This window comes from Panthera tigris, chromosome C1, assembly GCF_018350195.1.
Source record: "Panthera tigris isolate Pti1 chromosome C1, P.tigris_Pti1_mat1.1, whole genome shotgun sequence".
NCBI lineage: Eukaryota > Metazoa > Chordata > Mammalia > Carnivora > Felidae > Panthera > Panthera tigris.
In genome coordinates, this window is record NC_056667.1 from 72356533 (window position 1) to 72371333 (window position 14801).

Consider the following 14801-nt stretch of genomic DNA (forward strand, 5'->3'; position numbering starts at 1 on the left):
AATTTTGTTGTTGTTGTTGCAAGTGGATTGTGTAAGAGAGCATCAAGAGGTGATGAGGTTATGTCAAGATCAATGAGGATTAAAAAAAAAAAAAGACCACCATCATAGATAACTGGGTATATGACTTACACTTAATAGTGCTCACTGAATATGCAGAATAGTCAGGCCTCCATGGGGAGGTGAGGGTTGGACGGTGGTGTTGGGTGGGTCAGTGTCCCTGGATCAGCAAACATTTGTAATAAGTAAACATCTTTTAATGGCCGAGCTGCTTGTCACCTGTGAATTCCTCCAAGGAACAGGATGTGGGCTCCCCACCCTCATTCCCAGCATCTGGCACAGGTGTAGACAAGGCTAATAATCCTTTCAAAATGAAATATTTGAAAGTACACAGAATTTGAGACTAAGCTATATGTATGGTTCCTTATATTGGAGACAAATGTAATGGTGAAAGAATTTTGGGTCAAAGGGTTAAACACTGTGATAAACCACCTCTGATAACTTGGAAAAATGTGTGTCTATATATTCATATATATATATATAGAGAGAGAGGTAAAGAAAGATACCTCTAAATGCAGCATTCTCCAAAGAGAGAAATCAAAGTGCAATGTGCAGCAATGGGGTCATTTAAGTGTTCTGTTTTCATCTTGGTCCTTCATCTCCTGGAAGGTGCTGTGAGCAAGTCACTCATTCAGCTGAATAATAATGGTTATGAAGGCATTGTCATTGCAATCGACCCTAATGTGCCAGAAGATGAAACACTCATTCAACAAATAAAGGTAGGTTCAAAATGATAATTATCCATGCTTTGAAAACATTTTTTATCCAATTATTTTTATTTTTATTTTTTGATGTTATTTTTGAGAGAGAGGGAGACAGAGCACGAGTGGGGGAGGGGCAGACAGAGAGGGAGACACAGGACCCGAAGCAGCCTCCAGGCTCTGAGTTGTCAGCACAGAGCCCAACACAGGGCCTGAAACCCACGAGCCATGAGATCGCGACCACAGCCGAAATTGGACACTTAGCTGACTGAGCCACCCAGGCGCCTCTATGCTTTAAAAAAAAATAAGTGTAATATTGTCGTAGAGCAAACATGAGTTCTCTAACTCCAGCTGTGTGACATTGCCACATTATTTTCAGGTCTGAGTATGTTTCTTCAGCTGTAAAATGTAAATAATAACACTAAACTATTAGGATTCTCGTGACAGATGAGACCATAAATGCAGTGCACATAACTCAGAGTTTGATACATCATTGGTGCTTAATAAATGATGTCTACACTGACTGGATTTTACCATTGGTTTATATCAGATTCTCCTTTTATTCTCCTAATTGTAATCCCCTTCTCTGTGATCCTATTTAATACAGGAGCCCAGGATGCAAATCTCTGACTTAAGAACAATCCTGACCCTCCCAATGAGAGGAAACTATGCATTTTACCGGCTCCAATGCAAGGGACCCTCTCAGGGCTGCTGGGCAGGCTCACCTCACTTGTTACTTCTCCCATGGGGGAAGGAAAAACTAGGGAAGCATCTAACTGCTAAAAGGTGGAGGGATTAGAGAGGTTGCATACAACAGCAAACTTTAAGAAGGAAATGCATTATAAAAGGCAAAAGTGTAGGTCTGTAAAATGGGAATAATAGTAAGCACCTTCCTCATAGGACTTTGTCATGATTAAGTTTAGCAATGCATGCATATAAGGGAAGCTGAGTTAAGGGTATATGGGAACTCTGTACAATTTTTTGCATGTCTTCTGTAAGTCTAAAATTATCTCAAAAATTTTTTTAAAAACTTCAAAAATGTATGCATAATGCCTGATACATAATAAGAGCTCAGTAAATGTTAGGTATAGCCATCAATCATCAATCCCACTTTTAATCCTTCTAGATCAAAAGAGTTCCTCCCTCTTAACCAAGCCAAAGGGACTGAAGCTTGTTTCTAGGCAAAGTTCCTAAGTGTGAGTTCAGAAGTTAATAGTGTAAGGGCCCCAAAGGTCGTCCCCAAAGTTTCTTTGCTCTGAGCAAAAGCAAGGCCAGAAATATGGAGTTTGGAAAAAGGGCCATCTCTACCACCAAGAGAAGGTTGGGGTTGGAGAAGTGCAGCAGTTGATGGGGGAGGAGAAGCTTACCTGTTTAAGTGGGAGATTATGAGGTCTACCACCATTGGTGAAAGAGAAATTTACATCTTTTGAAATCCCTCAAATCAGATACCTTGGGTAGGTTTTTGATTACCTCTAAATTTAGGCATGAGCAAAAATGAAGTAGCCACTTAAAGTAACAGACAAAGTATGGAAGAAAAAATGTGGCTGGCAATGTTTCTGTCTCTTGCTGGATAGTCAGTAGGGCTCAGGAAATACCAGGAGGAGGACACAGATGCCTTATCTTGAATGACAATGGTCATTTGTATTTATATTGTGCTTTAAAGCTTTCAAAGCTCTTTCATCTCACTATCTTAGGGGGATTTTCTTCCTGAGAAATGTACTTCTCACTACAATGATTAAATCTGCTTCCTGGTAGGAGTCCTAAATGAGTTGGGTATAAGTTGGTTTCTACATCTTCTCTGTAACAGGAACACTTTTAAGGACAATAGTGTACTCTGTGTCCCTGAGTAGTTAACAAAAGTGGGTTCCTCACTATTTGATGTTCCAGATCTGCAGAGTTGAGGGAGCTCACTGTTGGCTTTGCTGCCTTTCCTGGCCATCTCTCACTCTCTGCTTTCTAAGGGGATTCTCTTCCTCAAGCCCTTGTGGGGCAGAAGCTTCTAAGTCAGCTCTTAAATACTGGCTTTAGCAGGACAGTCCCTAACATTTTTTCCATATATAGGACCGGCAGATGGCGCTGCAGCAGTTCTATCCACAGCACCTACATTCTAGTCCGTTTTAGTTGTAGAAACAACAGAACACACATGACAGAGTGAGAGAGACTAAGGGAGAAACTCGCTCTCTGCTTGTGTGAGAGCTCTCTGTCTCTCTCTCTCTCTCTCTCTCTGTCTCTCTCTGTCTCTCTGTCTGTCTGTCTGTCTCTCTCTCTCTCTCTCACACACACACACACACACACACACACACACACACTTACACACACTTACACACACATTAAAGATATTGAATGGGAGCAGTTTGGGGTGTTCTCAATGCGTGGAAGCCCAGGCACGCCCTGACTTGGCACTCCTGGACAGTTTGCCACTCGTGAAACCGCTTCGTTCATTCATTCTTTGTTCATCCATCCAACAAATATTCATAGAGCATTTACAAAATGTCAGTACCAGGAATCCACTGGTGAATAGTATACTATCCCTGCCCTTAAGGCATTACCAGCCCATCCTATAAACTGTTATCCTCAACCTTCTCCAAACCTCTTAAGTTTAAATGTCTATTTGGATATGAAGCCGCCTTCTCAAAATCTGGAACAGATGATGAAGCAAAGGTTCCTTATTAATGTTTCTATTAAAACATGGAAGACAAGAAAATTTCATGCTGCTCACTCTTCCTGGAGATAATGAAAATTCACATTTCACAAGTCAAATTGTAATATAATACTCTAATGTAGGAAGTTTTATATCTACTTTTCAACTTTTTGGTGATCGTGACTCAGTGTTTTTATTTTTCATTTTATTTTTAAAAAAAATTTTAATGCTTATTTATTTTTGAGAGAGACAGAGTATGAGTGGGGGAGGGAGCATAGAGAAAGAAGAGACACAGAATCTGAAGCAGGCTCCAGGCTCTGAGCTGTCAGCACAGAGCCTGATGCGGGGCTCAAACTTGAGCACCAGGAGATCATGACCTGAGCCGAAGTCAATGCTCAACCGACTGAGCCACCCAGGTGCCCCCAGTGTTTTTATTTTTTTAAATGAGACAATATTATATTATCCTAGTAACTGTTAAAAATCTGGCTTTGGGGGAAGAAGGAAATGCAAATTACAAGAACTTTAATAAAACTGTCCAGGCAGCCATTACTGCCACTATCTGAAGGGAGGGAATCTAAGGCTCATAGAGATAAATTCCCAAGTTTATCCTGTTAGGAAGTGGCAGAGTAGGAGTCACTTCTGCATCAACGGGCAAGTACTTCCCCATGTAATGATGACCTGTTTCTGCCCCTAAGGCCAACCCTGCCAGGCACTGGACTTTAGTCATTCTGGTCTGCTCCAGCAAGGACATTCCTCCTGCAATGACCCATTTTTCTCTTAAATTATCAGTTCTTTTCCATTAGCATATACCTATGTTATAATAGTTTCCATTTTTAAAAAAAACCACTAAACCAAACAAAACTCCCTTGTCCTGAAGTCCTCTTTCAGCTAATGTTTCATTTCTCCATTCCACTTTAATCTACAGAAAAACTTGACCTGTTGTCTGTATTCACCGTCTCTGCTTCCTCATCCCCTAGTGTGTTGAACTCATTCATATGGAGCTATCATCTCTGTTCCACTAAAATGGATCACTCAGGTAGCCAAATTCATTGCTCAGTTCTTAGTCCTCATCATACTTGATTGCTCAAGAGCATTAGACACCGATGAGGAATCTCTCCTTCCTTAAACACTCTCGCCACTTAAACGCAGTTCCTTCTGATTTCCTCCCCATGCACCTGCTGCTCCCTCCGGATCTCCTTTGCTGGCTTCTCCTCACCTCACCCCTAAATGCTGGGGGCCCGAGGGCTCAGTCTTCAGCCCTCTTCTCTCCTCTGTCTATACTTGCTTTTGTACCTTTCAGTGTTTTTCAGTCCTAGTAGACCCAATACTCCTTTCTGTAATAAATTTCTTATAATACCCTCTCTACCACCTTGCCATGAAGCAGCTCAGGGAATGTGCAGAGGCATTAATAATTTAACACTACAGCTCTTTTCATTTTAGAGAAATAAAGTCAGGCGTAACTTGAAGAGAAATTAATTACGCCACCTCCTTATATTGAACACTTAGTACTATACTAAAAATAAATACTCTCATATCATTTAGTTAACCCCAAAATTATTACAGGAGCCAGCAGTGCTACAGTTGCATTCATTTTAATTTGAGTTTCTCTCCCAGTACTACTTGGTGTGGGACTTTGAGACCTATACTCTCGAACTGTCAGTTTCTCCCTTAAAGGTTTATTGATCCTCAAAAGATCAAATGAAATGAAACCAATAACTAACATTTCATAATGTTAACACAATGTTGAAATGTTAACATTTCATGTTGCTAAGTAAACATGGTTCTAAGTGCTTCCTTGACTTCATTTGCTCCTCACAACAAATTTATGAGCTAGTCGTTAGAATATTTTCTACTCTACACGTGGAGAAACTGAGGTTCAGGGGAGCTTGAGGAAATTGCCTGATGTCCTGCCATAAGTGGTGGAACCACAATTAGTGTCTGCCTCTGGAGTCTGCATTGTCAACCATTATACTGAAATACACAGCATGTGGTAAGTACTCAGAAAAGATCAGCTATTATTATTAATAAAAGCTATTTCCACATTTCCCCTTCCCATCTTGATAAATAACTAGTCTTTGGAAATGTGAAATATGGATATAAATTTGAATGATTGGCAGTTTTGCCTATTTTCTGTCATAAATGTGCTGGTTATATGTGTTTTCTTTTTTCCCAGGACATGGTGACCCAGGCATCTCCATATCTGTTTGAAGCTACAGAAAGAAGATTCTATTTCAAAAAGGTTGCCATTTTGATTCCTGAAAAATGGAAGACAAAACCTGAGTATGTGAGACCAAAACTCGAGACCTACAAAAATGTGAGAATATCAAGTTTTTTTTCACATTCAATTTCCTTCTCTAATTCAGATTTTTTTTCATCAAAATATTCTAGAATCAAATGAAATTGTTTCAAAATACTCTTGCATGAAAAAGGTCAATTCATTTGCGGAATTTTGTAATAATGACTATTTGTTAAATTTCAGGCTGATGTTCTAGTTGCTGAACCAACTGCTCCAGGTAATGATGAACCCTACACGGAGCAGTTGGGCAACTGTGGAGAAAAAGGGGAAAGGATTCATTTCACTCCTGACTTCCTAGCGGGAAAAAAGCTTGCTCAATATGGACCACAAGGTAGGGCTAGAGATAAAATAATCTGGTATATTTCTCACAATTTAATTATTTTATTCTCAAAGTAGATCAATAATAGCATTATATGAATAAGCATATACAAGCAAAATAAATTATTATAACTTTTTTCACTTAAAATAGAGATTCAGTGCAAATTGGTGCAGCCACTCTGGAAAACAGTGTGGAGGTTCCTCAAAAAATTAAAAATAGATCTACCCTATGACCCAGAAATAGCACTGCTAGGAATTTACCCAAGGGATACAGGAGTACTGATGCATAGGGGCACTTGTACCCCAATGTTTATAGCAGCACTCTCAACAATAGCCAAATTATGGAAAGAGCCTAAATGTCCATCAACTGATGAATGGATAAAGAAATTGTGGTTTATATACACAATGGAGTACTACGTGGCAATGAGAAAGAATGAAATATGGCCCTTTGTAGCAACGTGGATGGAACTGGAGAGTGTGATGCTAAGTGAAATAAGCCATACAGAGAAAGACAGATACCATATGTTTTCACTCTTATGTGGGTTCTGAGAAACTTAACAGAAACCCATGGGGGAGGGGAAGAAAAAAAAAAAAAGAGGTTAGAGTGGGAGAGAGCCAAAGCATAAGAGACTCTTAAAAACTGAGAACAAACTGAGGGTTGATGGGGGGTGGGAGGGAGGGGAGGGTGGGTGATGGGTATTGAGGAGGGCACCTTTTGGGATGAGCACTGGGTGTTGTATGGAAACCAATTCGACAATAAATTTCATATACTGGAAAAAAAATAGAGATTCAGAATAGTGTATTTCCCAGTTAAAATTTAAATTCTTCATGTTTAGCACACGTGTGTAAGTACAGAATTTTTAATTTTTAGAAATTGTTATCAGATAGTATTATAATATACTTTCCAAGTATAATCAAATGCAATAAGTTTTAGATAATTAAGGTAACTAATAACTAGTACTAGGTTTCTTCTCTATCTTGAAAAGATTAGGACCCATTTGATTTTCTTCATTTAAATAGGGAAGGCAGAGAAAACAAACAAAAGAGTACTAGCACCTCAATACCCCACCCCCAAATACACGAATGCACTTATGGACCTTATCAGAAAGAGGTGTCAAACAAATGTACCTCTCTCTTGTTCCTTTACAACATTCCATCTCTACTCCATAACAGGAACAGAAAATTCCCAACCTATGGCTCAATATGTGTTGAACTGATTTACCTAAGTGCCCATCCCACTCCTGAGCCCACCTCAGCCATCATGGTCACCACATTTATAATCCCTTCTTTCTGTACTGTGCCTCCATGCCTGCTCTCCTACAACCTTCCCTTCCCTTTAAGAGGTCATCAGTTGTTCCCCAGCACTGACAAAATAGTCTAAATCTTTAATGTGAGATTCTAGGTCTTCCTTAGCATACATCCCTTCATATAACTGTCCAAATTCAGCCTACCTAGGAATTTACATTCCAGAAAAACTGAGCTGAGTGTAAGCTCAAATACTCACTGAGCGCCTATTAAGTTCTAGGCACTATTTGCCAAGGCACGGCAATGAAGTCATGTTGTCTATTCTCATGCAGATGTGTCTAGTGTGACAGACTAGCATTAAAGAGTAATGAAAATATAACATGATAAAGTATCATAATGGGATATAATGAAAGTGCAAAGGAGGGGTATATGGACAGGTTTAGGATGTCAGAGAAGGCTTCTAGGTGGAGATAAGCCTGATTTTGAAAGAGGAGTAGGAGTTATTCAGAGAAAGAGGGAAAGCGTATTCTGAGTCAGAGGAAAACTATGTGAAAAGAACAAGAGATGAGCAAGAACATGGTGTGACTCTAGACAGCAAAGGGAGTTTAGAAATTCACTGTGATTTTAGAGTTTTGGTAGTGGATGAAGAACAGCAAGAGATATGGCTTCAGAGAGGAGCAGAGCCTGGATCAGGAATCTTGTATGCCATGTTGAGATGCTGGACTTAACCTGAGCACCATAGGGGAGCCATCTAAGACTAGAGATATAGTGGCCAGTGGGTGGCCATTGCAGTGATTCAGGAGTAGGCCGCAGTAAGATTGGAAAGAGGAGACTAGGTCAAAGCAAAAAGCCAGAGGTGTAGTAGGCAGACCTTGAGGGTTAACCAGATATGAACCATGAGGGAGAAGGACATACTGGGGATGCTGGTCTGGCTGCCCTATGAATGCCTCTGGCTCCCACAACAGCCTGCACTGGGCTCCATCGTTATACTTGAACCACTAGGGATTTTAGTTATCTGATCATTTGTGTCATCTGCTAGACTGTGAGCTGTGTAAGGACAAGGCAGTTGTTTCGTCTTTGTATGAATAACTGCCTGGCACCTACTAGTGCCTGATTAACATTTGGTGAGGCAAAATAAGTAGTTATATTTTAAAGAAATGTGCAGTTGTCATTAGATTTTTTTTTTCCCTGAGGAAATCAAACCTTTAACTGAAAAAAATTAACATAGCAATGCATAATGATGTTCAGAAAAATTACCTTCTCCTAGTGTGAGAAGATAGTTTTGTCATTCTTATTGTAATCCGGTGTTTAAACTATTTTCTCACAGGAAGGGTCTTTGTCCATGAATGGGCTCATCTGCGGTGGGGGGTATATGATGAATACAATAATAACCAGAAATTCTACTTTTCCAATGGAAAAAGACAAGCAGTAAGGTATGTGTATTTTAATTTAATTTTTCCCAACCTATTTTTAAGCTTATTTATTTATTTTGAGAGACAGAGAGAGCATGTGCACACATGGGCACTTGTGTGTGTGAATGGGGGAGGGGCAGAAAGCGAGGCAAAGAGAGACTCCCAAGCCGTTTCCACACTGTCAGTGCAGAGCCCAAGGGGGGCACAGAGAGCTCGATCTCACAAGCCTTGAGATCGTGACCTGAGCTGAAATCAAGAATCAGATGCTCAACTGACTGAGCCACCTTCCCAAACTATTATAAAATTGCAATCATTTTTTTCCATGAATTGACTTCAAAAATATCAGTTTTTTTATATTTTTTATCTTTCATTCTCTTAGCACCCTCTTTTTCAGCTTCCCACAAAACTACTACTTTTGTTCCCTTTATAAGTGCTTCAATTAGTTGAATTGTCTACTCTGCAGCTACAAATCATTTGCCTCTGTGTGTGTGTGTGTGTGTGTGTGTGTGTGTGTGTGTGTGCAACGATAAGAAATCCACAGGTACCATGTTCAGTGTCTCCATCTCCCTATATCAGAATCAGGGACATAAGCCAGCCTAATGGGATTCTTTAGTGCCTTGAGGGCAGAATGGTATCTATGTGGACTTGATCAGTACAAATGGGCCTGGGAGGGACTGTGGAACTTACATAAATGACAACCCAAATATTAAAACAAAACAAAATTTATCCCAATTTAAATTAAACTTTCTGTACTGTCAATAGAAAGCAAAACGAATACTTGAAAAGTACTCTTGGCTGCCATTATTTTATGGGTGAGTTCAATTTCAGTGAATATAAACTGCTTTAGCACTAACATAAAAGGCAGGGAACTTCCAATTTACTTTAAAGAGGTAGCATCATTTAGACACTAAAACCTGACAGATGGCATGAAAAATAATTCTGTAGATACAGTTTTCTAAAAAGATTTTAAATTAATGGATAGTAAATTATATCTGGTAGAATTAAGGGGATAACAAACATACTAAGGCCAAGTAGGATATCTTCCAGAAATTTGAAAATACTGTGATATTAGGTAACTAATTAATATGGCATATTGAGTACAGAAGAAAAATAATGATGCCAATAGATTCTCAAAGGAGTTTGATAACCTTGCACACATATGCCCGAGTTTAAAAACAACAACTCCTTTTTAAAGACTAAAATTTGGTACAACACTCCTCTCCACTTCTGCTTCCAGTTCTGTTTGCCTGATGCTGTTCAAGGACGGGAGCTAGGATTGGGTTCAGTTACTGTCCTACGTGGTGCAACTGTTTCCAAGGGGAGCTGCACTTGGCTCAGCACTCAATCTTGGCTTCCCATTTCTCCCACGGGAGCATTACTACTCACCATTTCGCCTTTCTTTACTACATTCAAACTCTGTTAGCTAGGTCCACTTCTGTTGTATCTTCCCTCATTGTTACATAACCTCAGGCATAAATAGACATTACGTGCCTCCTAGAACCAGGCACAGTCCACCAGATTCCTTTAGCTTATTCCCTCTGCACCTCACAGACCACACCCAGGGGCCCTTCCCTGATGTGATCATACATTGGACCGACCTCTACAGTCTCAGCCAATGCATGCCATCCCAAACCCAACACCTGCCTTCCACACTTCTCTTTTCTAAGCTTCTACATAGTTGAATGCTATATATTCCCTCAAGAGAAAAACTTATTAGTAAGCTTATTAGTCCTTCCTAGAGATATTCTAGACATATTTACATATACAGCATGTTCTTCCACAGATAACATTAGCAAAGCTGACATGATCACCATGTCATCTTAACAAAAATGTAATTATAGTGTATTAATAATGCTTATTGCTTCTTATCTTCCAAATATTTTTATTGCTTTGAAGGGCTAGGAGCAATTTTAAAAAATGATGGTAGTGACCACAACAGAAAGTTACTTCTTTAATAAGATACAGAACATTCACTGAAAACTGATAGCCTTTCATATTTAATAGGGAAATGCTAGAGACATTCCTAGGAATAAGGATGACCACTATTAGCACATTCTAACTTTGTTTAGAAAGTTGGAGCCAATGCAATAACACCTTAAACTGAAGAGGTTAAAAACAGTGGGGCAGTAGGAGCTGCTACTCAAAGGGAAGAGAGAAAATTGCTTTTAAGCAGATGAGACATAGTCCACTCAGAAAACCCAAGGAAATAAATAGAAATTAAAACTGACAAAGGAAGTCAATAAGGTGACCAGATACAAAATGAATATTCAAATTACCTTTCCATAGATTAACAATAACGAGTTCAAAAATATAATGGAAAATTTCTTCTCCACTTAAGATAGCAATTAAAAGTGTAATAAAAGTAGGGGAGAGGTATCACCTCGCAGTGTCAGAATACCTGAACTCAACAACACAAGAAACAACAGGTGTTGGTGAGGATATGGAGAAAAAGGAGCCCTCTTGAACTGTTAGTGGAAGCGCAAACTGGTTCAGCTGCTCTGGAAAACAGCATGGAAGTTCCTCAAAAAGTCAAAACTAGAACTACCCTATGATCCAGCAATAGTACCACTGGGTATTTACTCGAAGAATACAAAAACACTAATTCAAAGGGATACATGCACCCCTATGTTTATAGCAGCATTATGTACAAATTATGGAAGCAATCTAAGTGTCCATCAATAGATGAAGGAATAAAGAATATTGGAACAATGGAATATTGTTCAGCCATAAAAAAGAATGAAATCTTGTCATTTGCAACATCATGAATGGATCAAGACCGTATAATGCTAAGTAAAATAAGTCAGAGAAAGACAAATGCCATATGATTTCTGTCATATGTAGAATTTAAGAAACAGAACAAATGAGAAAAGAGGAAGAGAGAGAGAGAAGGAAACCAAGAAACAGATTCTTAATTAACTGAACAAACTGATGGCTACTAGAGAGGAGGTGGGTGGAGGGAATGGGTGAAATAGGTGATGAAGATTAAGGAATGAGTGCACACACTTGTTGTGATAAGCACCAGGTAACTAAAATAAAAACTTAAAAAATAAATAAAATAATTTTTTTTAAGTAGGGTCAACTCTAAGAAATGTGAAAGTCATATTAGAATAAAACAGTGAGATCCTTCTAAGGAATTTAAAAGAATATCAAGATAAGTTGAGAGACTTTGAATTCATGGAAGATGTAAATTCAACACAAATCAATACATAGATTTTATGAAACTAGTTAAAATACATCTATTTTTACCTCATTTTTAAAATCCTAGAGATTATTCAGTAGATAGTAGCTAAGAAGAGTTTTGAAAAGAATAAGTGGTCATTTTACTTATTGAATTTTAAATATACTCTAAGGCTACATTAATTAAAACAATGGGGTCTAATAGACACATATATAATAATTTATTATTTAATACAGCCAGAATTACATATCTATGAGGAAAGGCAGAATTTCTTAAGATATCAGAGCAATTTTTAACTGTGTGGGGAAAAAATTAACAGACCCTCTTTCCAGTTGGATAGGCTCATTAAGTATAATGAGTAAGAAACTAGATAAATATTAATAAATATTGAATTGTTATTTGGTGAAGTTCTTTCTATGCATTCAGGAATCGGAAAAAGACGTAAATAAAGGAATAATAAATTTGGCGACATATGAATTAAAATTTTGGTTGTACACAAATCAAACGTAAATTAAAGAAAAAGGTAACAACAGAAAAACATATCTATGAACATTAAGAAACCAGACTTTTAAGAGCTTAGTATTATAACACACAAAGAACTTTTTAAAACCAAAAACAAAACGGTAACTCCCTAATAGAAAAATAGACACTGGAGAAGAATAAATAACTCACAAATGAGGAAATAAAAATGGCCAATAAACATATAATAAATGCTCAGACTTACTAGTAATCAAAGAGGTACAAATGTGACTAGGATGAGAATCACTTATTACCTAGTAAGTAAAGCTACTTTCGGCGGGATGAGCACTCCCACAGATGGTTGTTGGAGGCATAAACTGGCATAACTTTCCTTAGAAAGCAATTTGATGGCACATATCAAATCTGTTAAACTTTTCCTATTTTTTGATCCAGTAATTTCATGCTTAAAAATCCATTTTAAGGGAAATGACAGAATGGGTTGTATCCACAGACTTTAAAATGTTCAAACTTTTACTCTGGGAATCAATCATGTAGCAAACTTGGAAACAGAGCCAAAACTTCATGTGAAATTTTATTTATTCATTGAAGTTTTACTTTTAGTACTGAAAAATCAGTACCAAATTTCTACTAATTGGGGGGGGGGGCAAATTAAATAAATTAGGCTAGATTCATTTTATAGTATCAAAACATACAGCTATTAAAGTCACATTTTAAAAGGATATTATGAATTATAATAATACATTAAAATCTTAAGTATACTAACATACCAAGTTTTTTTTTTTTAAAGCAGGAAGCAAAGCTATATGTGCAATGCTATGTTGATATATAGAGAAGAAAATGCTTCAATATGTTAACAGTAGCTTATTTCTAATGGTGGGACATGATTTTTTTATATTCTTCTTTATGCTCCTTTGCTATTTTCCAAATTTTCTGTGGTGTTGATACATTACTTATATGTTTAAAAAATAAAATGTAGGGGCGAAGGGTACCAGGGTGGTCCAGTCAGTTAAACATCCGACTTTGCTCAGGTCATGATCTTGTGGTTTGTGAGTTTGAGCCGCTCTGCGAGCCCCACTGGGTTTGAGCCCTGTGCTGATGGCGCAGAGCCTGAAACCTGCTTCCAGTTCTGTGTCTCCCTCTCTCTCTCTGCCCCTCCCCTGCTCACGCTCTCTCTCTCTCTCTCTCTCTCTCTCTCTCTCAAAAATAAATAAACATCAAAAAATTTTTAATAAATAAAATTTGGGGGAAAGTCGTCCATTTATAATAGCCACAAACTCATAAGCATATAAAGAAAAATCTAAAATACCTACGAACATATAAGAAATATCAAAAATTGTATAACTAGAAAAACAGGAAATGTCTGTAAGCCTTTTGAGGGAAACAAAAGAGAGTTCCTGATTTTCTAGCAATGAGGGTCCTAGATTAGGAGGTAGCTAAGGACTTGGAAGTTTATTAATTCTGACAACAGCCATAAGCCAGAGTTAGCTTTTCTGCTGCAAAGAAACAAATTCTGATACCGTTTGGGGAACTCTTCAGATACTTTCTGGCAAATAAAAATGACTCTGATGAGAATTTAATAATTTTGCTATTTAAGGTGATCTATTTGTTTATAAGAGGAAATTGTAGACATCAGAACAACCTGACCACAGTCTAATAACCCTTCAAAATGATTACAGCACCTAAACGTATTAATGTATTTTCAGATGTTCGGCAGATATTACTGGCAAAAATGTAATAAACAAGTGTCAGGGAGGCAGCTGTGTCACCAAATCGTGCAAACTCGACAAAGTAACAGGGCTGTATGAACAAGGATGTGAGTTCATACCTCATAGCCTGCAGACTGTGAAGGCTTCCATAATGTTTGCACAAAGTATTGATTCTGTAAGTATTCTGTTCTTGTATTTTTGTCTTCTTGACACTTATGAATTTAGTGAAGTATCTTATCCCTGATTGCTGCAAGAAAGGATCAAATTTTAGGAAATCACCAGTGAGCAGCTGATTCTCTGTGGGAGAAACTGGGAGTACAAAATCAGCGATAAATTCATTATCTCCCCCCCGCACCCCGCACCCCCTCTTTAGGTCCATTAGTGAGACTCCCATCATCTCCCTCCCATGAGCCTGTGGTTTCACTGCTTAGAATCATCTCAAATATCCTTAAAGGCAGACAAGCACAACAATTTTTGGTTAACTAAGAAATTTACCCAAGAGAATTAGACACTTCTTTTTATTCATTAATAAAAAGTAGCCTTAAATTTAATTTGCAGAGATCTCTTTTCAGTCTGCATATTTGCTTTTGGTTGTTAACTGAAATTTTCAATCCTTTAAGAGTGTTGCTGCCTATAAGGGGTTTGAACATAGTTTTAATAGTTTTAAGTAGTTTTTAAATGTGTCCTAATGTTTTTTTAAATGACCAACTGGTATATAATAAATTTGACAAATTATCCTCATTAGTGTTAAATATATATATCAGCAA

General features: G+C 37.9%; 1 protein-coding gene across 1 annotated transcript in view; it reads left to right on the top strand.

Annotated features, from left to right (window-relative positions):
* The first annotated feature begins 560 nt into the window (after window positions 1-560).
* The window catches only part of CLCA1 (chloride channel accessory 1), a 30908-nt gene continuing 16667 nt past the window's right edge, over window positions 561-14801 (top strand). Inside the window, exons 1-5 of the mRNA XM_007079166.2 lie at window positions 561-776; window positions 5573-5713; window positions 5879-6026; window positions 8586-8691; window positions 14032-14209. Of these exons, the coding sequence (XP_007079228.2) occupies window positions 570-776; window positions 5573-5713; window positions 5879-6026; window positions 8586-8691; window positions 14032-14209 (780 nt within the window). The 5' untranslated portion in view covers window positions 561-569. The remainder of the gene's footprint in view (window positions 777-5572; window positions 5714-5878; window positions 6027-8585; window positions 8692-14031; window positions 14210-14801) is intronic.